The sequence below is a fragment of the Anser anser genome (genome assembly GCF_964211835.1).
Source record: "Anser anser genome assembly, chromosome: 4".
NCBI lineage: Eukaryota > Metazoa > Chordata > Aves > Anseriformes > Anatidae > Anser > Anser anser.
Genome location: NC_139724.1, coordinates 3282261 through 3310097, shown reverse-complemented (window position 1 = coordinate 3310097; position 27837 = coordinate 3282261). Strand labels below are relative to the sequence as shown.

General features: G+C 39.5%; 1 protein-coding gene and 1 long non-coding RNA gene across 14 annotated transcripts; one reads left to right on the top strand and one right to left on the bottom strand.

The window, feature by feature from the left end:
• The first annotated feature begins 11 nt into the window (after positions 1 to 11).
• Positions 12 to 4026, top strand: LOC310898402. The gene is made up of 3 exons (XR_014583276.1): positions 12 to 1155; positions 1639 to 1713; positions 2303 to 4026. It is a non-coding gene; the product is annotated as an uncharacterized lncRNA (long non-coding RNA).
• Positions 4027 to 4170: 144 nt separating this feature from the next.
• ZGRF1 (zinc finger GRF-type containing 1) lies at positions 4171 to 27829 on the bottom strand. Of its 13 annotated transcripts, none has more exons than XM_083833353.1 (29): positions 27709 to 27829; positions 27041 to 27121; positions 26837 to 26917; positions 26645 to 26701; positions 25967 to 26152; positions 23430 to 25596; positions 23041 to 23123; positions 22262 to 22363; positions 21641 to 21814; positions 20849 to 20954; positions 20656 to 20762; positions 20302 to 20434; positions 18703 to 19370; positions 17521 to 17659; positions 16763 to 16947; positions 16104 to 16291; positions 15341 to 15480; positions 14087 to 14233; positions 12517 to 12631; positions 11486 to 11742; positions 10593 to 10752; positions 9825 to 9902; positions 9127 to 9274; positions 7961 to 8088; positions 7517 to 7640; positions 6942 to 7118; positions 6686 to 6820; positions 5867 to 6128; positions 4171 to 4475 (listed from the first exon to the last, which is right to left on the bottom strand). In XM_083833353.1, the coding sequence occupies exons 2-29, from the start codon at positions 27059 to 27061 to the stop codon at positions 4360 to 4362; spliced, it is 6384 nt and encodes a 2127-aa protein (XP_083689479.1). In that variant the 5' UTR covers positions 27062 to 27121; positions 27709 to 27829; the 3' UTR covers positions 4171 to 4359. The 13 variants fall into 13 exon arrangements, with proteins under 13 accessions (XP_083689479.1, XP_083689486.1, XP_083689485.1 ...); XM_083833360.1 differs by having other exon boundaries at positions 10593 to 10698; XM_083833359.1 differs by having other exon boundaries at positions 22262 to 22360.
• Between the last annotated feature and the right edge of the window lie 8 nt (positions 27830 to 27837).

Sequence of the window (27837 nt, the reverse complement as noted above, 5' to 3'; positions counted from 1 at the left end):
GGAGGGGGGGAGCGGCCCGGGGCCCGTCGGCTGCGTGTCTGGCACACGACCCTCCTTAACACCCCTTATATACCCCGCGGGGAACAATCAAACCTGCCCCCCGCCGCCCCGCCCGACGCCCGGCCCCGGCCTCAGCCCCGGCCCCCGGCCTCCCCCCCCCCCCCCGCTCCCCCGTGGGTGCCTCGCGCTCGGCTGGAGCGTGCCGCTAATTTATTAATGAATGGGGGGGCCGCGGGAGCCGGCTCCCTTTCAGCAGCTCCGGGCGGGGGGGGGGCTGCGGCCCCGGGGAGGCCGGGAGCTGGCTCCGACGGCCCGGTGCCAGCGGCTTTCTTCGGGTTCGGCTGGGGTTTGGGGCTTGGGTTTTTCGTTGCTGTTTCTTTGTTTGTTTTTTTTTTTTTTTAGTGGATTTTGGGTTGGGTTTTTGTTCGGGTTTGGGTTTTGGGTTTTTTTCCCCTTTTTTTGTCATCGTTCTGAGGAAGCGGGCTTGCCTAGGGCTCAGTGCTTCGGGCACGACCTGCGCTCCGGAAGACTTCTAAAGAAGCACAGTAGCAATAACAGTGTTACTACTACTAATAAAAAGAAGCAAGCTGCAAACACCCCGGGAAAGCCTCCTCCCCCCCCTGCCCAGACGGCCCGTGGGGATCTGTGGCCTGCCCCACGGTGCGGCCGCTCGCTGGCCTCAGCGGGACACGGGCGAGGGTGGCACCGGCCTCGCGGGGACGGCCACCGGAGCCAAGGCGCCTGTGTGGTCCGGCAGGGGCCGGGCGGCTCGGGGGAGAACCGTGGGGGCGGCGGGGTGCCCACCGCCCGCACTGTCCTCCGGGGGTCAAACTGTTCAACTTCAGCCCCTTTGGCAGCCCTCCGTCCGTTAGGGGAACAAAAGGCGAAAGCAGGCGACGATCAAGAAGCGGGAGCACAATGATTTAAGCTTATCACACGGGCCAGAAATAAAGGACGCTGAGCTTGTGTGCGGGAGAGGGGGAGACCTTCAGAAAGGCTTTGTTTGCCCTAAGCAGATTGAACTCTCGGGCGACCCGATAGCCCTAAAAGTTTAGGGTCTGTGTTGCTGAGAGACCTCTGGACGCGGCCCGTCCGCGCCTCGACCCCACAAGTTGTGAGCGAGCGTTGATGGCTTGCCAGGCCCCGCTGCCGCAGGTGAACGGGGGCGTGATGCCGGGGGGGGGGGGGCACAGATCCCCCAAAACTGGGGGGAATGAGGGGGGGACAAAGCACGTCCCCTCTCCAACGGGCGCCGGGGAGAGGGACCCAAAAAGCGGTGTGGGGAGGGATGGGGCAGGGGCTGCCCCGCGGGGTCCCGCCTTTGGGGTCCCTTCGGGGACAAGACGGTCTCGCCTCGGGCAGCGCTGCCCCGGCATCCTGCCCCGGCCCCCCCGGGGCGGCGAAGCCCCTCGTCTCGGGACGGGGGACGATTGTTCCCGGCGGATTTGCATGGCAGGTGCAGGCCTGCGGAGCGATTTCGCAATCCGCAGCCCCGCCGCCCACCCCCCAAAAAGGGTTTGCCTCCCCCGCCTCCCCCCCTTGTGAAAAAAGGCCGCCGGTGCCTTCCTTTCCCATGAAGAAGAGAAGAAGCTTGAGGATCGCGTGAACACGCTTCAGTTTTCTTATTCTTTTCTATAGATGTGGGGAAAAGAACAGCCGATTGTGTGAAAAACCCAGTGCCTGCAAAAAGGGACATTGGCCATCCAGGCGAAGGTGCGCGAGGGAGAGCACTAATCGCTGAACCAGGAGACAAATACGATTACCAGCTCCGAGCCTTGAGTCAGAAAGTCTCATAGACTTTAAGATGTTAATCCCCAACATAATCCTTCCTTTGGCGTGTAGGAATAGTGCAGCCACAAGAGTTGTTTTGTTATTTATATTGGCGTTTAATAAAACTCAGCCAGTGGTGAATGGGCTGCCCACTCTCCAATGGTAATTAATTCCCTATTTCAGTGACCCAATTGTGCTGGGATAGAGCAGTGGGACAGTCCCACTGCCCCAACCCGCCTTTGTGCAGCTACACAGCTCTCGTGCTTCAACAGCTATGGAAACTCATTCTTTTGATGTCATTCAATGAGTTTTCCTTGGGCATCTTCTAAACTTCAAGGACCCTTTTCTTTCTCAAACGCATGAAAAGCAGGACTAGCTTGACCACCTCTGTAGAATTTAATGATTTGGTGAAAGGGCCTTTTTGGGGGGTTTGTGTAAGGAAAGAGAGAAAGAAAATTTGGCAGGCTGCTATCAAACGGGGGGCTATCCAAACTCGAGCGCACCGAACTCATTCAGCTCCTGATTTATACAGGTCTTAAAAGCCACGCTCTCTCGCTGCAAAATACTTGGGCACTTCTCTCATCCGAGGCGTTCGTCGCAGGGGCTCGCCAGCAAGCACGTACGCTGCTGCACACACCGTGCGTTTGCGCCAGGCTGGGGACGAGTACGGGCAGCCCTGAAAACCAAAACGCGTCAGGTTTAAGAAGGTGTTTTTGTCCGCTGAAGGGAAAACTAAGGAGACCCCTGGAATCCGTTGTGTTACTGTCAAACAGTGCGTGCAGGGCATTATCTTCTGGCTCCGAGGCAGAGCAGTAGCAGTGAAGTGGCTGCAGAAGGAGTGTGTGAAATGAACACGTAAAGAACATGCAGCAGCCCTGCAAAGCCGCCCCAGCGCAGGCAGCCTCTTCTATGTCTTTATACGCCCTTCCAAAAAAAAAAAAAAAAAACCTTCGCAAGTCACAAACAATTCAGAATTCAACTAAGAAAACACAGAGTGAACCATATGGCCAGGGTGGCTCGAGTTGGCTGCATTTTCCCCCAGACAAAGAAGGGATTGAGAGTTGAAGGAAAGGAGAAAAAAAACAACTTTCCGGCTGATGAAGCTGTTGTCTGGAGGCAATGATCCCAAATCTCAAGGCTTTATTCCAGGCTCCGACTGAGACGTGATATGTCATATGATTAGCATCTTTCATATTTACAAGAGTGGTATAGGCTGCCAGTCTTTAGAGAAAGGCGAGAAAAAGAAGGGGCATATGCTGAAATGGATTTAGCATTTGAAAGAGAGAAAGGAGATCGGATAAATACACTTAAACGAGGATTTAGTTTTACTCCCGTTGAGTTCTAATGGATTGTTGATTGAGATTTTAGGGAGCTGGAACAGAGGCGTCAGCAGCAATTTGCAGGCACTATTCACCCTCTGCTCTTGCCTCTGTTGCTCCGCTCACGGAGCGACGGCAGCGGGCGGCGGCGCCACCTGGCGGCTTACCGGCAGGGAAGCCAGGAGGGAGGCAGAGGAGGAGGCAAGGAGGCTGCTTGCAGGGCACCCTCTTGGCCCTCGGGTGCTTTGTGCGGTGCCAGAAGGGCGAAAACCTGCGGAAGGTTGTTGCTGGGGGGTTCCGGGCAGGCACAAAGCTGGAGCTGCTGCGGTCACCTTGTGGGTTTGGTCCCTGCGGCGTCCCAAGGCTGTTCGGCTGGTGCACTTTGCGGTGTTTTGCTCAGGTCTGGTTTATTTCCAGAGACTGAATACAACAAGCTCATCACTACTTTGTTTCTGAGCTGAATAAGAAGAAAGGAGATTACTTCTAATGTTTTTAGTGCTATTAGGGTGCCAGTTCCATGGCAGGTGCGAGAGTGCCTCAGAGGCTTCTGGGGAAGAAGTTAAACAGTGCGGCAGCATCTAGAAATTTTACAAGGCCCATGCTCAGCCCACTTTTCCCCATAAATTAATCACTGAGAATCCTCATATCTTAGTATGAGTTCATACATTAACTACTGACACTCCTCTGTATACCTTTGAGACACCCTATGGGTCAACTTTTGTTGTGATAAACTTTTTTTCTCATCAGAGACAGTTTCTCACCTAACAGCACTTGCTTCCAAAACAAAATACTTCAGCTAGTTTTGAAACAGGGCCGAGTGACCTTATCCTACGCTTGTAACGCATCTAGATACAGCCAACCTGCTGTCATTTAGTTTTGTTAGACTTCCAAAGATTTAATAAAACATGTAATTTTCCTTGAAAAAATTACATTAAGTCCCTTTTATTTTAGCCACACTCCTAATTTGACTGATTTGTAAATAGACAAAATGACTATTGTTTTACAAGATGAGGTTATGTACATACCTGAAGAATAACAAAATGCTAATAGTACAGTTAGGTACTTTATAGGCTTAAAAGGATTTCAGATATCAAGCAGTTACTTTATTCTTTAGTTTTAGTCATACAAACAAGGGATCAAAACAGAAGAATCAGGACAGAGATACAAATAAAATTTTCCCCCATTAAACATAAATACTAGATTTTCAGTAGTTCTGGTAAATTTTATAGACACACCATTCATATATTGTCTTCATAAAATATGTGCACATTTATTTTTCCTTTTTCTTACTCTTTTCTTCCTTCTCCTTTTCCTCCAAATAACACTTAAGAATGTTGTTCAGCTGCTGCTCACACTGGCTTACATGTTGCAATCCATTTTCCCATTCTGAAAGTAACAATAAACAGGATAATTAGATCTCACTTTACAGCACCCATCACGTAATCAGTCTGTGGTGATGAGAATATCTATTTCCAAAACCCTATCAAGCGGCTATAATATTTCTACTTGGAAAATTGTTGTTCTTCAGAGTTCAGCCATTAATGAGATGCTTCCTCTGATGCCAAGTAGGTAAAAGAATATAATTACTATTTTGGGACCTGTTCTTGCAGTGACTCATTACCAGTCGTTTTAGGAACTGAGCACTCCTTCTGCAGTCTCCACTAAGGTCCTATCTCTCCAAAGGGCAGGGCCTTGCCCAGAGGTAAGGAAGCGTGTGGGTTCCGGGGAGCTGGATTCAGCCAGAGCCTATTGAATGTACTTTAGACATTTGGACCTATTCTCTCACTTTTCTAGTTCAAAGAAAATTGCCAAGGCAAAAATTATGATTAAATGTACTCATGCTTTGAGATACGAAGTGTCCCACTTCAAACAAATGGGAAAACTATCATCTGTTTTGTTTTGTGTTTTTTTTTTCCAAGCTATGTATACCCTGGGAGCGAGAGAGAGACAGAACAAAGGGGCTGTTCAGGCATTTTAAACACCTTCTAGCAAAGGTGCAAGTAGGTGAGAGGCATCACAAGGATTTTTTTGTTTTAGCTGTATTGAGGTGTTGCTCAAGTGTGTAAATACTCATTTGCAGTAAGCTTCAGCAAATATGCAGAAACAATGTAAGAAACTGATTTTCAAAAACTGTTTCTTTTTGTGGCCCAGTAAAACACATGTATTCACAAGACAATGGCCTGTAAACAAAGCAATCAGAAATTATAGAAATTAGTAAGAGTTAACTGATCTCCAGTTGCATTGCTGTTTTTTTTTTCCTAGTAACTCAGAAGTTTATCATCCAAAAACAAATGAGCCCCCCAGTTGCAGAAAGACACTGCACATTTGTCTTTCATTTGTTAATTCTGCCTGCCCAGAAATACTGCTCTATGGACGAATTTGTTCGTAACGTATTCCTGCCTGGGTCTACTACGTAAAAGCAAATTGGGAAAGGACTGGAAATGCAGTAACGGGGTTCAGGTCTCCTTACCAGAGAGTCTTCTTTGTCCGTCTATCTGATGCCATCCAAAGAAGAAAATTAAAGTCCCTTTACTGGATAACAAATACACCAAGTATAAAAGCAGTTTGCAATAAAACTGCAAACGTACAACTTTCACACTTGAGATCTACTTGCAATATACAATATACGTAGTAAATGTACTGTATTTTACATATTGTGTATACTATACATTTTGTAGTATGTATATTGTGTTGTATATATACTGCTGTAAACAGCATATTCTATCATTTAAAAAGATGAGCTACATGTTTTTGAAAATAAAGGAAAAACGTAATACCTTTGCAGTGATGAATTACTCTTCCCCAGAGTCTGTTCTTACTTAGGCAGGCCAGATTCCCAACAATCAACAAATGCCTCTTTGCTCTTGTTAGCGCAACATTCATTCTCTTTTCTGAGTCTATGAACCCCATTTGTCTTGTTCTTACACAGGACAGAACAATGATCTCCTTCTCAGCTCCTTGGAATGCATCTACAGTGGACACCTGCACAGCTTTGATTTCAAAGGCCTCAGAGTGCACGCTGTTAAGCAAATTCTGAATCTGCAGACAAAGGAATATGGATGTTAATGAGTTACGTTGTTCAGCAAATTGCTTGTCCTGAGCAAAAAATCGCAGCAAGCCTGAGTCTACACAAGATGCAAACTAAGAAACAAACTCCAAAGCATGATGACAGTGGAACCTCAGCTAGCTACAGTACACAGTGAGCCTGTGTTTGATAAAACACCGGTCCACTCAGTGGGGCAACCATACTTTCACTTAGTCATCACAGTAGCCCATGTCATGCCTTAGATGACTGAGTGAGATACAACTCCAGCTTTGCTACATAGATGTCTCCACTATCTGTCCTTGCCACATGTACCAACTCGTAACAGCTCCCAGATCATGTATGAAATTAAGTACTATTTAATTTGTGTACATATGCAAACAAAAAAAGGGAAAGCATTTTTTTTAAATAAAAATTTTGAATTAAAAGATTTTGAATAAGGAAGAAAAGATTGTGACCAGAAGAATGAAATAGTATTGCGTTTTTTTTAAAAAAGAATGATAGAAGAAACAGATTTAAGAAAACTGTTTTACTGATGATATATTATACAAACCTTACACATCTGTGATTTATAAAGAGTAATCACACCGATTACAGATCCTTCTATTCCACTTGCAGTCAGAGACTGGATAAGCTTGACTGTAAAATGAGCTTCTGCCATGTTGTAAAAGCTGTTGTCTTTTTCAGTCTGAAAATAGGGAAGATTGCTAATTTAGCCCTCATTAACAGCAGTTAAAATGTATTTCACTGCCCAGTGACAATGGAAACAGAACAGAGGAAAACCTACAATGAAATGTTTAAAAACTTACTTGCTCCATTCCATTAGCACTATAAAAACATAGAGTTGGAAGCCAATCCAATAAAGGACTTCTTTCTTTCTCAGAAACGCCGTCTATCAGATTTCCTTCATAGAACAGCTCATTGGCTATGGCACTAATAGCAGGGTGGCATCGGTACTGTGTCCGAAGTGGTATTGTTTTATGTCCCTAAAGGATTAGGATGTAGAAAGCGGGAATAGCAAATAATAATAATAATAAAAAAAAAATCACTAAATGTTTTGGAATGCCAACGTTCACTTTAACAAAGTTAGAACAAATACTGTTGTCTCTGATTCCTCTACCTGGATTGAAAACCTTACATAAAGGTCAGAAGACAGAATCTGTCATTGTTCCTCATTTCTTTCTTGTTTTACATTTTTTATGTCTCCAAATGTCTGAGCACTGTGCAAAAAGCATTTACAGAGAAATGCACCAAAATGGAAACCGCTTAATTCAAAAACAGGCTGAAACACTGACCCTCTGACATCTAAATCAGAACTCTTAGTGACTTCAGTAGACCTAGAACATAACCCGCCATTTCTAAGGATGTGGTTAGCAGTACATACCATTAAGCAAAGCCGATCAAAGAGAGTCTGCTCCAATCCTTTTTCGTGAACACTCTCAGACCCTTGAATAGTTGGTGGTAATTGCTTAGGGTCTCCAACAAGGACTAGCTTTTCACACTGAAACCTAAATAAGATAATAAAAATTAAAAAGTTCTAAAAAGGACATTAAAATATTAGTAAGCAAAGTGCACACTGTCTTTTAACATCACAGATTGCTTTCCATCAGGCTCTCTTCTCCATCAACCCTTCTTTCCAAAGTTAAAATAAAATAGTAACTCAAGAAAGGCATCCAAGAGCAGGCCTCAATTTGTAATTACTCATTCTCTAAGGCAAGACCTTGGAGTTTGTGTCCTATAAAGACACCCAAGTTTGGAAACTATTTGAGGTTGTGTCACTGCTAACTACAAGTTACATCTCTGCTGAAACACAGACGGATGGCTGTACCTTGCGATAGGAAGGAGAGAAGCAGGTTCGGTCATCTGACTGCACTCATCCAGCATCACTACAGGAAACTTGAGATTATTCAAGCAAGGGAATGGGCAGGCAGCACAGGTCGCTCCAACCACTTTCACCTTTGTTATTAGCGAGAGAAAAATGGAGAGAGAAAAAGTTATGATCATTTAATAGTTAATAATCTAATAGTTAATAAAGTAATAGTCTCTTTGCAGCACATAACTGTAACTTTAGCAATAGAATGCACCTCCAGTAGTTCTTAGCAGTTCTACAGCATGCCGTGTCATACTCAGTCTCAACAAATTATATTCTAGCTTCTGGTAAAAGACACTGTGTATGCACAGGGGAGGATCCAAGGTTAACATTTCTCGTGCTTGGTGTTTTTCTGTGTTCGAACCATTCATAGATTCTTGGCTTTTAAGGCCAGAACTGGTCTGGCACAGAAAGAGTTTAGATTACACAATCCTCCAAAACCTTTTGAGCCCCAGTGGCAAAAATGGCAGCAACTGCTAGGAGAAGCGCAAAAATGCCACATTGCTCAGATATGCTTTACAGAATTTGTAAAGCAAATTCTGAGCTCAGAACTGCTCTGCAACAACATGGAATTTTTTGAGTCTAGAACTGAGGAGGAAAGGAAAATAACTAGGACCAGAAGATTAGACTTTTCCACAGGAAATGGTAATTCTAATCTAAAATCCAATGCTTTGATGCAAAGTTACTCAACAAAATATATTCGAAATGTTTGGTCTTCTTGACAGCTGACTCTCAGCTCTAGGATAGATTTAGTTCAGTCCTTATCTTTTACCTTTATGATTGTATAAATTTTAGTTTCAAGGCGACAGCAGCAATGTTCAGTAATTTTTCCCTCCCCTCCTTATAAACTAGATTGGTAATATTAAAACGGACTGCAATAAAGTTCATAAAGAGTTTCTATCTCACAGTTTATCATTATGTGGGAACTTCAAGTACAAGAAGTAAGACACTAAGCTATACCTGTGGAATCAAAGCTGTACTAGACTGAACATTCATTTTGATTTTCAAAACATTAGGAGCTTGGCAGTCTCAGGTGTGAGAGTGGCTTCCCAGTTTCTGTTTGCTGGGCCTTGTGGATAAGGCATACCGAATGCTCACTTTCCCACCCCATCACCATGCTGTACCTGTTGCAATATAGTTTTATTGGTCCCCAGTTTATGTTGCTCAATACTCTTCCTTACGTATATTTTTTCAACGGGAGTTAAATCTTCTTTCAGGAGAGCAAGAAGTTCTTTTAACTGTTCATTTTCATTTCCTGAGCCAGCGTGTAAACTTCAAAAAGATGTTATAACATGCAATACAATGACCAAAAATAACAGAGCTTTCAGTGTTCAGTAAACACCCAGTACAGAAAAATAATCGTACACTGTGCTAATCTATCCCCAAACCAACTGAAATACACATTTGAAATACAAATACAATATAACACCTGTTTCAAAATGGACCGTTATCCCACCAGCTCAGACCCACCACCCCAAGCAAAGATGTACACGTAGTAAATGGCTTCTCCAAGCTATGCAGCTGATTTCAGAGTGGATTCTTTGTGTAAAATGCCAAATCTCTCACTGCCATTATTTGGTTCTTCTCTGCTAATTTCCATTGAAAAGCATTAGCTCCATTCAGCAACAAATCAAATGCCTAAATCAAAGTAAAATTTCTCCACTGTGTCAGGGCGGTGCGAGGGGGGGGACGGGACGCGTGGAGAATGAGATAGTCACATTGCAATCACATTTTGAATGACTTCAAAATAGTCATTTTACAGCATGCATACTATCACGAACCTTACAATTGTCTCAGATCCCATAAAGATTAAGATTTTTACCTATAAGGAAGAATTGCTTTGGTGATCTTCCTAATACTTCCCACTCTGATAAAATCTTCAAATCCAAGATCAAGTAGACTTCAAAGAAAAAGAGATAATACACATTAGAAAAATGTAAAAACTTTGAAAAATTTAAAAGTGGTTCTAAAGAGGCTAACAGACGCATCAGAACATCAAAGGACACAAATGTCTACATTTTACCAGATGAAGTAACTTGGACCACAGTTCAAGTAAATCAAAGTAAAAAGAATTACCTCATCATGCTTTGTCTTAAAAATGCTCAATACTTTTATGATTCTCCTCTCATACACAATATTCCGTTTGTACTTTCCCTTCCTACTTTTATCCTTCCAAACCATGAGGTTTAAATCCTGTATTAACCTCTAACAGTTTCTTTTTCTTCTCTTGGTATTTGATGAAGCTTCCCAAGCCTGATCCTCTCCCCCTCTCTCTCTGCTACTGCCATTTCCCAACACTTCCTGAGCATTCCTACTTTCTGACATGGGTGGATTCTAATAGTAAATTTGATGAGAGTACGAGACTAGTCCCATATAAAACAGTCCAGCCAGTCTGGCAGTCTTTTAGAACAGGCATGCTGTGCAAAGGAGCAAGGGTAAAATTAAAGCCCCTGGGCAGCAATTTATAGGGGAAGAACGCAATCTCTCTTAAGTGTTGTACTGCGAAGAGCAACACAATTATCATTACCGCTGAAGCACACTATTGTCTTTTGAACATCAGTCTGTAAAATCCGAGTTCGCTGTAACCTACCCCAGCAGTATCCGGTCAACGGCAACGTTCGTGGAAGAAGCAATGAGAAGTTTCCACGGAGCTGGTCTTGGACCCTCCTCAGCTTCACTGCTTTCAAAGAGTTGTACTAGGAACAAGATCACAACAGACAGCAAATAGCTCTTTCCAGCTCCAAAAACACCTGGCATTTTAGAAAAAAAGGCAAAGTTACAAGAGAAAATTGTCTACAAAGTACAGTTCTGATCAACCATTATAACATAAAATTATCTTGTGAAATACTGTGCCATAATTCCTCTAAAAACATTGCATGTGCTTGCTTCAGCAGCTGTAAGTATCCAGGGGCAGCCATGAGGCTTACCCTTTACTGCATGCATTGTTCACAGAACCTACGGAAGAGGGTAAGCTATTTTTCCTAAATTTTCTGGTTAAATAGATGCAGTACTTGTTATGAAGTCTCATGCAACCCTCACACTGTTGAAAGAGGTACAGAATAAGGAATTTGAGATGATGATGATTTTTGGAATGACTACTAATTCTCACTAGATTAATACACCTGGCAGCCTAACAAAATCTCATGCAATTTAAGTCTAATAGTATCTGTATGAAGACTGCCATTATTGTCAATGTATTTACTTTGCCAGGATCTTAAAACTTACATTTATGGTAACTGCATCTCAATACTGATTTAGAAATAAATAAATCTTTGAACTAAGATGTTACTAGTGTTTTTATGCATGTTGAATACAGGTAAACCAGGACAGACAGAAGAATAAAACAAGGAAAAATGCACAATGAAGATTTGGTATGATAATTTAGCAAAGCTAATATATTTAAAAAATATCTTTAATATGAAAACGATAAGCAGAAGATACTAAATATATCAAAATTTGTAAATAATTTTGTTTGCTACATACCACGTATGATTGTGATAGGGAAGATCTGATGTTCTTCCACTGGTTTGATATTTTCACGTGAGGTCATCATCTGAGCTATCTGAACCAGTGACGTGGCTTGATCTGGATTCAACGAGAAAGTTTCGATCATCTTTTCAGCCAGTCCCATCGCCACTTCAGTGCTGACAGGTCCATGCATCATTGTGCGTTCCAGGCTCATGGCAGGTGGAGTAAATTTTCTTTTGTTGGCTCTCTTAGGTTTCTCAGAATCAAGATTCCTAAGAGAAATATAACAGTCAAAACAGTACATATGTATGAATTGCATTGCACGGTTCTGACATTTCCACACACCTGACGTCAAAATGCTGAGACTTTACAGTTAACAGTTGACATAATTTGCTGTCCCCTGCTCTGTAATATATGCCTGGGGTGTATATTCCTGCTTCTTATTACTTCCCTGGCTGAGAACTGGATCATATAAAACAGGCTTTTGGCTTTTATCTTATTTAATATGAGGTTATGCTTTCAATCTGACTCACTCCGAGGCTGTGAGACTCGCAGAAATAAGAGTGGTAGAATCACAGTCAGAGGCAGCAAGGGTTCGTTTAATTACTTGTTCGATACTGTGAACCATAAGCAGTCTTGGGAATATCCCCATACTGCTCTGATCCTCCAATATTTTTTTTAAGGCTTTGTGTCAAGTAATTCTAAAAATTGGGAAGAAAAAACAGTTACAGTGAACCCCAGTGAAGTACCTCCATTAATGTAGTACAGTCACCTTTGTTTTATCAGTCTAACGGTCATAGTGATGCCCAACATTAATCTCTAGGTTCTGAAATGTGGGCTGCTGCTAAGTTGAAAGAAAAAACTTAAAATCCATGAGTTACAGTTAAGCAATGAATATATTTTCAATTCTCATCCTTTGCATTGTTTTTCTAATTTTAATTTTCCTCGTCTACTTTTTAAAAGGGCAAACGCAATGCTATTCTTGCTGTTTTTCTGTACTTATTTACGTATTGCATGTTCACATTATCACTGAAATAGTAACTTACATTTTTAGTAGATATGGTATTAGTGGTAAAGTAGATGGATTGAAGTATTCCTCCATATTTCTTAAAGATGTAAGCTCACCACTAGCATTACAAACTAGCAACGCGTGAACAGATACTGAAAAGGGCACAGAAAAATAAAATTAGGAAAAAATTAAATAAGCCAAAATTTCAAATCAGATAGAGAAATGAATTACAAATTGATGAAAGAATAATGAGGCCCCCTCTAACTGAAACCAAGCTAACCCAGTTACCAAGTCTGACTGAATATTATAGAGAGACCTATTAGCATTTCTTTTTAAGGTGTGCTAATTTGAAGCATTTGTGATTCCAACATTAGACAATTTCTGGGATGGAAGTTTAGGTAAAAATCCTTACTCTTTCTAAAAAAAACTGAAATATTTCAGAAGGCTTTGAGATTTAGGAGGTGAGCTTTGTAAGTAAGCCTTCTTTACCACAACGGTTAAATAGTTCTCTTAGAAAAGACAAGACAGGAACATTACACCAACAGTGGGCTAAAGTTCCATCTAGCCTATTTCCAAGTTGTCCAAAAATGAATGCCTAGGGAGAGTATAAGAACAGAACAAGTATTTAATGATATTTTTGCTGAGTTCTCTAACAGTATCATACTGTTCTGGGGCTCAGGGACTGGCTAAGTGAAAAGGGCTTTCTAATACATTTAGTAACACATACACCTCTATTTTATTTTTGTTGATAATTGGTAACAACTATGCATTACTTAAAGCATTATTTTCATTGAACTTAGAGTTTTAGTTTTACAATGATTACAGAATTATGAAATAATCTGTATTTATGACCACAAAGAATAAATATGAAACCCTGTGATTTAATAACATTAAGACTGAAAAACTGTATGTTAACTCTTCTAGACCCTCACAGCTTGTGAGATCCAGTCCTGCAATTCACACTCAGGGAACAAAAAAAACTAAACCTCCCATTGCATTTCAAGCCTGTGATTTTGATAGCAAGTATGTCCACAAAGAACTCGTATGCCATTGTATTTATTTTTCTCAATGTAATTCAGAACAAGAGTTTAATGTAGGTTCACTGAATTATGCTTTGCAGGAACTCTCCATCTAATGAATACATAGAAAGAATAAAAAGATTAATCTGTTAACTTAAAGCACTCAATTAACCTGATTAAGTAGCAAGAATAAAGCCTCTCGTGATCAAGCACACAATTTTCACATTGCATGAAAAGAAAGCAAGCAGAGCTAACTTGATCTTTCTCTCCCTTTCCATCAATTTAGTTTGACTCAACAGCAAAAATAAGTAACTTTTGCATCACGTTTGGCAGCATATTTCTTGCTATTCTGTGACATCTACAGACCTACACTGTTTCTCTCTCTCCACTTAAAAGACCCACTAACCTTACTGTTCACAAATACTGTTTACTGTATTCAAATTACATATTCAAAGATATTTAAAGAAAAATACTGTGAATTAAATCACTTTTTAGATCTAAGAAACTCGCATCTCATCCTTCATAGCTGGCTATTTTTCTCACAATAGCTGCTTCCCACAATTCTAAATTACTTAGTGTACAACTTACTATTTGATTGCCAGTTTGAGGGGTAGTAGCCTTTCAGTGGTAGTAATTCTACTTCGTTGTTAGAGGATGGTCCAAAGAAGGCGCTACATGCAATGAAGGTATCAAGGGGATCAAAGTTCAGAGTCTTCGAAACAACCCAAATATCATCTGTCAAAATAATACAGAGTTCTCATAAGCTTTTCCAGCTGCTGTCTTTTAAAGAAAATGAAGCCAGACAAAATAGCCAAACATTTACTATGTTGTAAATTAAACCATTGCTAGCGTGACATTAGGAAGTATTAGAAAGTCTTAAATATGTGCTGGTTTGGTTCTAAAAGAATGAAAAAATAAAAAAAAAAATCTAGTACTTCCTGTCTGAAACTGATGGTAACAGTATAGCGCTCTCCTGAATGTGCTTTGCATCATTTGACTTCTGACAAATCTTAAGTGTTACCCATGTTGAGAGTGTTTGGAGCAAATCACTTAAGTATGCTACCAATCTAGTTAACCACTTTTTTCTCTCCCCGTTCAAAACCAACACATATTGCAACCTACAAATGTTCTGTTTTGTCAGGAACAGCTGCTGGGACTAAAGCTAACTACGCTATTCCTGTACTACATACGTTTGCCTCTAACAAAAATGACCAACAAGTTATTCACACACAGGTTAAAGTTTTGCTTATGCACAGCTTCAGAACTTAGAGTTACAAAAATCTGATCTGTCAGAACATTTCAAGAGTCTACATAAAACATTCTCAAGCACGTTTGTTTCTCCCTAATTTCCTTTACATAATCTTCTAGAGCAAAATTAACAAACTAGGAAGATAAAAGTATCAATTCAACAGTTACTGAAGCAAAGAACTATTGATGCTGTCAGGATCACATCACTGCATGTTCTCCAACTCTGACATTTTGAAAAGTTAAATGAGATAGGCAACAACTATTGAAACACCGATTCTTACATAAAATTTTCCTTAAATATTATCTATTTGAAGAATACTGGGCTTTCCTGAAACTTCACCTTTTCATAGAATTCAGGCACTCTAAACGTAAGGACATGGAATTTGCTTATTTTATTTTTTTTTAAGTTATGTGAACATTTGCAAAAAAAGATGAAATAAGATACTTCATTGCCCTTCTAGAATCATACTTGCATTTTCAGAGTTCTTATGCATTCAAAAAAGGGATTGAGGTTTTAATTATATTTCAGAACTTTAAAAGGCACAACATGAATCTAAACACAGACTATTCTTCCGATGCTTAAGGTTTGCTTACCTTTGCTATAGACAGAATAATGCTCCTTTCTGCTTAGTTTGACGTACAATTTATTTTTAGAATCACCATCAAATTTCCCATGTACATTCATAAATTTCTTAAACTTACTACACCGTTGTGTTTGAATTTCATAAGCTTTCCTGTTGAATTGTAATTTTAAGAACAAGCGTGTCATTAATTTCAGGCTCCCAAACGAAAAAATAAGAAAGCCCCACAGACAGGCCCAAATTATACCCCACAGACATTGGCTGTTCATCTTGTTATATTAGCAAGATTTAAATATATGCATCTCAACTGAAAAGTACTTCTCTGATATTCAGCGCAGTTAAATTCTTTCCCTGACAGTTAAGCAGCACAGAAGAGCCTTAGAAATAAACTCTAACATTACAATTAGAATATGTATGTTATGCATCTATTTTGAAAAGCATCACTAGGAGAATAAATCAAAGTCTATTGCAAATTCTCTTATGAAAGATTAAATGAAGGGTAATTCAAATGCAACCCATAAGGGTTTTCATTAAGAAATTAAGATAAAACTGCTGGTAAGCAATTTTGATTCTTGCTGAAAAGAGTACTGACCTGAGATGCCACTACTGCGAGTATTAATCCTTCGCTTATTTGGCTTTTACACTTGTACACAGAACTGCAACCTCTTTAAACACAGTTACTGAATGTACCTGTTAAATGTTCTTGAAACCCAGAGTTACTAGAATTTTTATGAATCCTGCAATTCACATGAAAGTTTTATATCATTTCAGAATACCTCACCAAAAGCTGGCATCCCTCAAAGAGAGAAATCTTTTGACTTCGGAGGTATGTCCCAATACTTTTTATATCATGAAGCACTACACTAGGCCTGGACTTTATCTGTGCAGGATTTACTTCTTCTATCCACTTGAAAAATGAACACCGCTCAGCTCTTGGGGCATCACAGGCATAGAACAAACGACCCTAGGAAGGGGGAAAGAAAAAAAAAAAGACCATTAGCACTTTTAAATGAACAAGCAGAAAGAAAAAGTAAAGCATGTGATCAGTACCAGCTGCTATACAAATAAGCAGATAAAAATCTGAGATTTCAGCATATTTAGCTGAAAAAATAAGGTTGTTCTGTGAAATGTGCAGTTTCTGAAGCCAGCCTGTATAATCATGGGTTACAGAAATCCAACATAACCTAAAAAGATATATAAATTCAAGATTTTCACATATATAAAACTCTTTCTGAATGGAAAGAACTATTACATCAGCAGTGCTGGACATGAGCAGATACTACAACTGGTCTTAAAAGTGATCTCTAACAAACACATCACTTTAAGCTGTAATTGTAAATCATGCAGAATTGCCCTGTAACTGTTCACACCATATGGTCTATATGACAAACAGACAAACACCCGGAACTGTAAGCAAACAAGGAATAAACAGCACCTTGTTTTGACCTTCTTTTTTCACCATAACAAGCTTAGCAGGACGCATATGACTGCAGAGTATGACACCGCTTTCTTTGCTCTCGCTTTGCCCATCTTTCAATGAAGTGTAAAATGATACATCCACTTTTGAAAGAGCATTGTGTAATCTTTGTGACAACTCAAAAAGCATTATGTTTAAATGCTCTTGACATAGAAAGGAGAATAAAAGAGCAATTAGTACAGCCCTAAAATGGTTACACACGTACACAGCATTCAAATGCATTTCACTTGAAACTTTCATTTTTAAACAAAAATCAAAATACTTGATCTGAGTTCTAAAAGAAACGACGTGGCCTGCAAACTTCACATTTTGCACGTAAAACTAACTTGTTATAACTGCCTTACTTTCATACAAATCGTATTTAATCATGTAACTCCAAATGATACAAACACTAAATAAATGTACATTTAAAAAAAAAAAAAAAGTAGCAGCAGCTGAGGTAGGACCATAGACTGGTAAACAGGAGCAAGGTTACATAGTTGAAAAGAAGAGGATTGATTTTTTGTTTTGTCTTTACAATTTCTGCTATAGGCTGAATATATTTGAGTATTTTTTTTTATATATATAGATATAGATATATATGCAAATCCAAATGCTAACAGTCCTTCCAATAGATGATGCTGACGATCTCTCTCCCTCTCACCCTGTTTTGTAAAGCTTCAGGAATACATTGCTTAAAAATGACAGCTTTTTATACTGCATGGTGTTAGACATACCTGTCAAAGCAGCTTTAAAAATCTGTTTGTAGTGAACATGAGACTGAAATACAATTGGTATGGCAATCTTTCTTTTAGGAAGATTAGCATATTTTACCTTGTCCATATTAGGAAAAGACAACTCAGAAACTGTTATTTCCTAAAAAAACAAAACAAACAAAACAACAAAAAAAGAACTGTTAAAAGTTTTCAAAAGCTTTCAAAACCCTGAGTGAGACAAATTTGGATAAACGGCTACCATACAGATGCACCAAAAGTAGTTTTTCTTCTCTTTTTCCTTTTTTTTTTTTCCAAGTATATATTGGATTCTCAATAATGATTACAACCAATAGAAAAATTTCAGGGCCTCATTCCGCAACCAGAAGTTTCAAAATGAAGCCTGCTGAAGAAGAACCAGTTTTCTAAAAGCAAAATATAATATTCCTTTTCGCAAATATTTATGGATTTTGTTAACTGTAAGTACAGAAACATGTATTCAATAAGACTGCCAACAGCAGTAAAATTCAGTACACATGGAGCTGCAGCATGGTGAGCTTGAGCTATCATTTAGGATGTACACTGAAGTTAAAATCTGCCCCTGAAAAAACAGCCTGCATTTTTAAAAACAGTTTTTTGTTTCTTTGTTTGGTTTGTTCTGTTGTTGTTTTTTTTCCCCTCAATTTACTCCATTTTTTTAAGATAGTCTACCGTTCACAAACAGGTGCAGTAATTGCTGATTTTTAGGCCCTTATTCAAGGCCATAATTTGCGTTTTCGTAATTAAAACTGATGATGTTTAAAATACTTCAAAATTAGAGACTATGCTTTGAAGCAAGATGTGGGCATTCATGAAAATGTTGCTCTTTCGCAATTAAGAAAAACACTTCTTAAAAACACATTCTTGCAAATCAGTCCAATGGATTTTATTTCGTCTTCCTGCCATCAACATTTGGACTAAAACTCTAAATCTGGTGCCAATGTACACCAAGGAATTACCTTTGCAAAGGATTAGTCACATCACCTAAAAAAGAAAATCATTAGCAGCTGCTGTCCTGCAGCAGAGACTCTTGTGTTACTACACATATAGAACCGTTTCATCCAATCATACTGATAATATCTTGCAGGAAGTCAGAAAAAGGAATTGCTTTGTCCAGAAAAATGTGTTTCTGTCAGTTAAACTGTATCTGCTTGAACAGTTACACACCTGGACATCTCCTGTTACAGTGTGGCAGCTCAGGTGACTTAACACCTTTTGTGTAGGTTCACCTAAAGGAGCCTGACCTAAGTGCAGAGAAAGTAACTTCCTCTCTGAAATCAAATCTTGGCTGCTGCTCTTTGCGCTGCATTTACCAAGCATGCTCTTTGCTGTCTGCAGAGGCGCAGAGCCGGGAGCGTTTTCATTCACAGCGCTGCTCTGGCTCTCTCCTGTGTCACCCAGCAGCATTCCGAGGATGCTCTCAGGACAGATGCCATCCGTCACTTCCACATCATCGCTGTTTTGAGTTATCAAGTCACACTGAGTACTGCTTTGATATTTCAACCACTTGCTTTGTCTACAGTGCGAAGTCACATTAGGGAACACTGGCTGTACAGATTCCCTTTGTCTGTCTTCCATATACTCTCCAAACACGGAGGTTTCATAATTCCTGTCCTCAGGGCCAGAAGCACTGATAGGAAACGTTGCTGACTTGCTGCTAAAACTGACGACTGAAGAGCCAGAAGATTGCTGACTCTTCTCACTGTTGGTTAGAAAAAATTCCACATTGGGAATCTTCTCAGTGCCAGGAACAGTGACAAGTGGAGTTCGTGTTTTAACTGTGGGTTTGAGTCTTGCAGGGCTGCATTCCTCTGGATAGCTGCGTTTCTCCCATGCTGTAGAGCAAATACGTCTTATAAGCAACTCGTAGCACTTCCAGATGGCACATTAACTTCAGACGCGCAAAAAACTATGATAAAGAAAGAATTCCAAGTCCTTCGTTTTACATCCTGACTTCTAACTGACAAGCTCTTTTTACTGTGCCTGTAGAGTGCCATACTAAATTTCCATATAAAATGATTGATTTCAAATGTGATCCTTTAATATTTAAATCCATACATCCCAAACACATTTCTGTAGGCATGCTACTTAATAAAAGTAAATGGTTGGTAGAAATTATTTAAACATTAATTTGCTTTGGAGGTTATTAAACTGATATTGTTGGTAGGTCAGTGACAGCTGCCATCTGGAAAGCAATCAGCTTAACATCTCTTCCTTTTTCCAAAAAGATCACCCACAAAACTGTGCAAAATTAATATTAACCAATGGGGATCAATAGATTCCTAGTACCACAAGCATCCTGCCGGCTAAATTCATTATCAATAAGAAGTGACAGTCAATGACAGGCGTCAACGTCATCACTGGAAGTGGGTCAGAGGGCAGCTGAATATGGATTTCAAATAAAGCAGGTAAATGAATGAAAACATTACTATGAATTAGAAGCTTAGCTTACAGCCTTTTTCACCCCTCCAGACTGGAAGATATTTTTTTTTTGAATAAAATTACATCATTGTACTTAAGTTTCTATCAGGAAAAAATAAGCGGGGGTGCAGGGTGGGAAGTATGGAATCCCAGGCTAATTCAGCTAATCTGGAAAAAAAAATAATAAAATAAAATAAAAATAATAAATAAATAAATAAAAGTTATCAAGACATATCTCAGTGTATTTTCAGTGCCCAGGTTTTTTATAGTGCAACTCAGTGTGCTTCAAAAATCATCAAACATTTCCTAGTAAAAACAATGTAAACTGCAATTAGAATTTCTTACTGAAAACATTTTCTGAAAGTTCAGAATCACTTGGAAGGTTCCTGTGAATCAGGGGGGTCTGGATGTCTTGAACAGTTTCCTTACTTCCTGAAGCTGGAGAAACTGAGGAAGTCAGTTGTACTGATGAAATCATCTACAGAATGAAGAATTAACATGTCAAGTGAATGACTGGGTAAAAAACAAAACACAATAAACACCCCGATGATAGCTCTTTTGTCACTTTTCTCTCTCTCGTCATTCTAGACAAATAAAACGTCTCTGAGTTGAGATAAAAAAGTAACAAATAAGACATGAAGTTGCTGCTATGAACAGACAGAAACCCCAAAAGATCTCCAATAGACAGTCAGCTCACACCTTGTCAGCTTCCCATGACGACCACTGCGTTCGTCCCAGATTAGAACATGAAGGTGAGCCTGACATTATCCACAGTGGAACTTCAGAGTGTGCATTCAGTGCCAGTGCTAGGAAAAATATGCAAAGGACAGAAGTCATGCAGAATAATTGTTCCGAGGCCAATCACTGCCATTCTACTTTTATTTCCACTTACGGGACAGATCTACTATCGATTCTTTAATAAAGTTAGACTTCTTTTCAAAATTCTCCTCTCCAATGAAGTTGGTATCATCCTTGTGAAGCCTTCCTGAACCTGGAGACTGTACCAAGAAAGTATAAGTAAAAACTTGTTAGAATTTAAACTTTTAACCTCTTTATACACAGTATCTTTGTGCAAAGATCTTATTTCTAATTATAAATTTCAGTATCTCTAGCTCATTCTGGAAGGTTAAAAAAAAAAAAGCATCAATATACATCCAGTAATAGAAAAATAATATTTTATTTAATGTTTCATCTCACGTTTCTTTACATCCATGAGGAATAATAATAATTCTTGTAGTCCAAGAAGGAAAGTTTTCCAAGAAGGAAAGTTTTAACCCTTGTTTTGGAACCATGTAGAAATTATAGACAAAATTTCCAATCCAATCAATTATACTGCTATCATCTGGAAACAATCATTATAAAAGCTCCTTGACACTTTTCACTTCAAGGCATCTGTTCTGTTGGTTTTTGTTGTTGCTGTTGTGTTTTGTTTTGTTTTTTTTTTTAAGTGAAATGGATCATAGAATCAAAAAACAATTTATATCTTTGCATATTCCTGTGACAAAGATGAGGAATAAAAATTATGTCTAACTGCAAAAGTTTTAACCATAAAGTATTACACTTGATTCTTAGTCATTTTGATATGATTGCGTTATTCTAAAAATGAATTCTCTTTTGTCCTATGTTTTCAGGATATTTTCTTGCAATAAGGTCAATAAGAATAACTTTGAAAAAAACGTTTTACCTGGCTGAAGTCAGAAAGAACATAATTGCTTGAAACCGGAGGTGACAAAAATCTCTCAGCTGCAAACTGCGTATTATCTGGGTACTGCTGCCATCCTAGCTGCGAGCAGGGATTCCTCAACATTATCTCACTAGCTGCTGATCCCTTTATTTGGTGCCCTTGAAACTCAACAGGCTACACAATACATTGGAATTATTAACTGAATAAATACTGCTCAGGAACTACCTACGACTGAAAAAAAGTACTTTTCATAAACATAACAAAAATAATCTCTGAAACTAGGGAAAGAGGAAAAAAACACCCCATGCTTTGGAAGGTATGTTTCTCTTGCTGCCCCACAACTCAGCGCCAAGAAAGTTTTTGTGCAAATCTCTGTCAACAGAAAATTGTGATATTCTGACGTAATGTGTTTAGCCTTACTTTCATATTGTAAAATTTAAGTTTAAACTATCAATGGAAGACTTCTCACAGAAAAATGTACTAAAATGTGATCTGCAAAGCAAGTTACGAAACTGGTTAAATATTTATTAGAACTTATTGTAATGTATTGAAAGTAGTCAGCTACTGGCTTGAATGTTAAGAAATGCTATTAATTGCACTTCAGTTCCACAGAAATTGTACCTTTGGTTGGCAGTCAGATGTCCTAGGGTCTCTTTGGCCCAGTGCTATTGGTGGAATATACAACTCAGTTTGCTGTAATAAACTGTCCACACAGTTGGGCTGCTATAAAAGTATCAAAAGCTAATTAGTCTAATAGCTTAATAACCTCTTAAGGTGAAAAGTTAAGCCAATACATCAAGATTTTTCCAAAGACCCGATCTATTTATCCAACAAAAAGTGTTTTAAATTACAGCTTTTTATTGGAAGCCCAGAACAGTCCATGATAGGATAATAAACTATACTTGCTACTCAAATGGAAAATGAGAAGCAGAATTTAATGTAAAATCTCTCTTTCCCTTTGGAAGTGATTGAAAGAAAAAAAAACTGTTAATAGAATAGCACGCAAATTGGTGTGAAGCATCAAGCACAAACAGATTGCTGCTGTATTTCAAGCTAAATGCTAAAAATTCTACATTCAAAAAGATGATTAAATAAAAAAAAAGATGGTAAAAGAAGACGAGGTAGGGAAGTATTAGACTTATTAATGATGTGATACTAAACATAACTAGATATTACAATTTGCATTATGTTTCTTGTCAGACTTTTAGCCTCCTGAACTAGCAGTAAGGTCTGCAAGGTGACGTTTTTTTTTAATCTATCAGCTTCTTAGTTGATACCACTAAGCAATTTCCAGCTCAACCTCTATAGTCTGATAAGCCAGGAATTGTATTCAGGAAGCCTCATAGAAAGTGAGTTTATTTTGTAGCAACTGATGTATATAATTAAAAAAAAAAAATTACCAAAATGCCAGAAGAATCAATGCATGAACATGAAGATGCCTCTATTCTTTCTGAGTAAGGCATTTCCGTAAACTCTTTTATAGCTACGAGAGATGGAAAAGCATAACAAGATACAGCAGTCATTTGACACGAAAACATCTGAATAATTACTGACTTTGCAACCCTTACCCATACAAATAATTACACAGTTAAGATCAGCTAAACTAAAGAAAACAGGGAAGCAGATTTGGAGGACATGTTGTTGCCTTAAGTGCTAAACATTGCATGAAGTAACCTTCATAAACATCACTACAAAAGTATGACTTCTGAATATGAACTGCCCAGCAGGAGAGATAAGAGTACAGAAGTCAAACAGGTAGAGTCAGACATAAAACAGAAGCTAACCTAACCTTCATCTGTCACAAGTGGCTCAAATATCTCTTTAGAAGTCTCTGCTTCATATAACATGCTATTATTTTCCTCCATCTTTTGTAAGCTTTCTAATGCTGTGCTATGTTGAGACAAAGCTCTTAGAAGAGCGATATTGTTTACCAAGTCAGGAAGATCTGATGAATTTTCAGCCATTGCCGTGCATTTCAGGCAATCCATTCCTATTCTTTCACCTTTGCAGGCTTCGTGAAAGGCATTTATGCTCTCTACATTTTCAAACTCAGTTTCACCTATTTCTGCTTCCTCTGGAGCCGAATGGCCTTTTCCTAAAGGATAGATAGCACTTCTGGAAACAAGAGTATCTTTCTTGCATGAAATGCCAAATACATTTTGATGATCTTCTGCAATATATTGAAATGGGCCACAGCAAGGATCAGACTGTTGTGACAAAGCCAGCAAAGGACTACCTGGTTTAGTGTCATCACTCTTAGTACCCCAGAAATGTTCTAGATCATTATCTGGGGATTTTGTACGTCCAAGCTGCATAACATCTTCTTCAGTCCTTTTCTCCACTGGAGAAATTATTCTGCTGGTAGTAATACATGAAACGCTTTCAGTGTTCTCAAACATAACCGATTCAGGGTGACACTCAATAACATTTGTGTCATCAGGCAAAAGATCAGAGTGTTTGTTTTTTATCCCTGGCATGCCATTAGCAGTATTCACTGTGCAGCCACCAAGATCATCCTTATTGTTCATGTCTTCGACACTTAGTTGGTTTTCATTCATCTCCATTAAGTAGTTTCTCTCATCCGAAAATTCCGCTGTGATTTGGGTTTGGTTTGCAGAGTCTTCCACAATTCTCTCTCTCTCTCTAACATTGTTGTCACAAAGCTGCAACAGTATTCCTGCAGCACAGGTATTTCCATCATTCTCTCTGTCAAATGTTGAACATTTGATTTCTTCCTTTTCACAGCAAGAATGAAGCCTCAATGCAGTATTTTGTGCTACATCTCCCTCTAAGCTGTCTGGACTTTTTGAAAGCACATCTTCCTCAGGGAGCTCTTTCATATTTCTTTCACACTGGTCTCCATCATCTGTGTCATTAAAATCAAAAGCCTCCAATAGATTAAAGTTAACCTGCATTATCTGCTCATCTTGTCCACAGTCTTTTTCACATGTGCTTAATTCCTCCTTCACAATTCCAATTTCAGTCAATGTTACGTCCCCAGAGACCCCCAAGTCCCTATGCTCTCTTTCTGAGCTTTGCTGTGGCTGAAGGTGACTTTGTGACTTGACGGATGAATTCTCCCGAAGACCATTAGTCATCGAATGCTCTCTGCGTGTGGAGAGATGTGTTTCAAAGATGGTAGGACTTGCAGAACAAGAAGGGACAAACTGGCTTTCATGTAGTCTACTTATGGTGGATTCAGATAGGAAGGAGCTATTTGTATTGCAGGGATCCCATAAGTGTCGACTTAAATTATTTGCCTTTTCGCCACGTCTTTGTCCTGTGACTTCTTTATCACAAGGTTCAGACAAATTTAGAAGCATTTCAGCATTCCATTCCTTTTTATCATCTACAGTTTCCTTTGTAAAATATAAGTTCTGAATATTTTGAGCAAGTCTTTTATCAGAGTTGCCTGAAAAGGCAGGTAGGGTTGTGCTCTTTGGGTTACACAAACTATTCGTGTTTTCTGGTGCTTGAAATCTAGAAAGACATTTGGTGACTTCAGGTGTTGCTTCCTCTCTGCATGCCTGTGTTGTTTTAGATTTCAGAAGAGCTATTATCTGTGCCGTGCTCCTGATGTTCTGTGATGCTGCCCCATGACCAGTTGTCTGACCGCTAGGTTTGGTGTGGCCAGTAATTAGAGGAGATTCTGGCTTCACAAGGGACTGATCAGAGCTTCTCTTCTCTATTTCATTACACGTATCAAGAAACTGAGGCGAAACCAGTGAGAAAGACCCATGGTCTCTATTGTTATTTGTAAGTGCATCTTCATGAAAGTCTGTAGATAAATTTGTTTCTGCATTCTTCTCACCAATAGTAGAAAACAATGGAGAGGTAATACAAAACTTGGCTGGAAAAATACCCTGACACTGCTTAGATATAGATGATGTTGCCGGGTTTTCTCCATCTTCCATTGTTGGTGTTTTCTTTTCAACTTGGCGTGGCCCTTGGAAACCCTAATAGAGGAATTTAAAATTAATTCTCCTCAGAAATCAGCTTCACATTTCGTAAGCAAAAAAGTTGAAAATAGAGCACACTCCATAAAACATATTCTGATCAGATAGCACATGATGATTCCACACGTGTATAGAAGTAATCTCAATCCCTTGCAATTTTCACAGCAGCCTTAGCAGTGGTAATCCTGCTAAGCTAAACAAAGATTTAGTAAACTTTGGAAAAAATAGCTACGACCACTAACATGCCCTGACTTACAGTTCCAAAAAAAGCAAGAAAACATTATTGATATATTTACTATTCAATTAAAAGATGTGATCTTTGTGTTTTAAAATGCACGTTAATGTCAAACGACTTTTTGAAGAGACATACCGTAAACTTCCTTTTCAAGCCAACAGACAAATGTCTTGAGGGTAGAATACCAGGCTTTACACCATTTCTATTCACTTCTATTATTTCTGCCTTCCTTGGCTGATCTTCACAAGGTTTTTCATTCACTTTTACTGCTTCAACTGTGATCAAATATCGTTCACTTTCTAAATTATCTCCAGCATTCACCTGGAAAAGAGAAAGAAGCAGTATGTACATAATAGTGCCATATGAGAAATTATACGTCTTCTAAATATTGTGAATACTGACAGGTAAAAAATTCAGAAACGTTATATTTTACACTCAGCACATCACAATGCCATATAAATAGTTAAGATTAAATAATACTGGAAGAGACTAGCATCTAGTTTCAAATTATGCTCATTTAATATATTACTGTAATACACTGCTTCTACCCAAAAGAAATCTAATTCTGTAAATCCCCCACTTCGGCTCTGGAAGAGCACTAGTAAGGCTTATCAACAAATGGAAGCTGGGTTAGCTTTCCATTGCTTACATTGTAGCAGACTTTGATGATATTTACAACAGAAAACTGCCATATTGCTAGGGAAAAAGTACTACCCTAATAACCAGACAAAAAGGAGTTTGAAATGCTTCCTGAAACGCAAACCACAATCCTAAGCATAGAAAGATATAAGAAAAAAATCAAACAAAATATACCTGGGATTTTATAAACATACTGTCCAAACACTGCCCTTTATCATCAAACAAGATTGCCTGCAAGGAGAGAGAGGAAAAAAAAAAAAAAAGGAATTTTCAATAATCAGTTTTATTTCACAGATCAACCAGATCACCACTGATCATCCAGCAGCAGCAGAAGCTACGACAGAGCATTAAAGCTGAGTTCTTCACCTTATTTCCTCCAGTGCTAATCTTCAGAGTTCCATCTTGCCATGTTTTTGATTTTTTCATTTTTTGGTGAGTGTATAATACCTGGTTTAAAAGCGGGAAACGTTGAAACAACAAGAAGTAAGAAAACGTTTAAATTAACACAGCAGCTATAACGTCGTTTAGTTTATTTTTACTTAGCCGTACGGGGTTTAAAAAAAGACTTACAGTAAATTCTTGAGAAGACATTGCTTTGGCAAAAGAGTCATCCGACAGCTTGCTGTGCAAACACTCACATCTTCGTACCGTCTGAGAGGTGGGGAAATGTGCAGAACAAGCCAGTGTCGTGTGGAAGACGCGTGTACAGAAAAACAGATGTCAGATCACTTTTTTTTCTCTCAAAAGAAGCAGATACAAGACAACGTAAAGGCAGTGGGGTATATATATAGCTGATGAGGACATTTCAAAGACACACCTTAACAGTAATGTAATGCAAAGCCTATAGGCAAATATGGTGTTTTTATAGATATTAATGTACTTTCTACGTTTTAGGGGAAGTAATTTGTTTAAACGAACGGCTGGTGGCTATGAAAACCTGCAGTGACCATGCTGCGACTCAGAATCGACCAATTTATCCTACAGATGTTTGCTTGCAGCAAAAAAATACCATTATTTTTCTGTTAAAAAAAAAAAAAATCGGAAGCCGTTAAGCCGTTTACACGCTTGCATCGGCAGCACGGTAATTTAACAAACAGCCTTTGGTGGCGGAGGCAGGACCAAAGCCTTATAAAAGCTCTGGCGACCCTGACGACCCCCCCCGCCCCGCCGCCACCTCAGGGGCAGCGGCACCCAACGGCCGCCGCGGCGCGAGCTGCGCTCCCCCCGCCCCCGCACACCTGAGGCGGCCGCGGCCACCGCCGCGCTCCGAGCTTCCCGCCACAGCGCGCGTGACGTCACCGCGCCCCGCCGGCCGCCGAGGAAAGCCCCCGTCCGGCTAGACCACGCCCCTTCTCCTTTAGCCACGC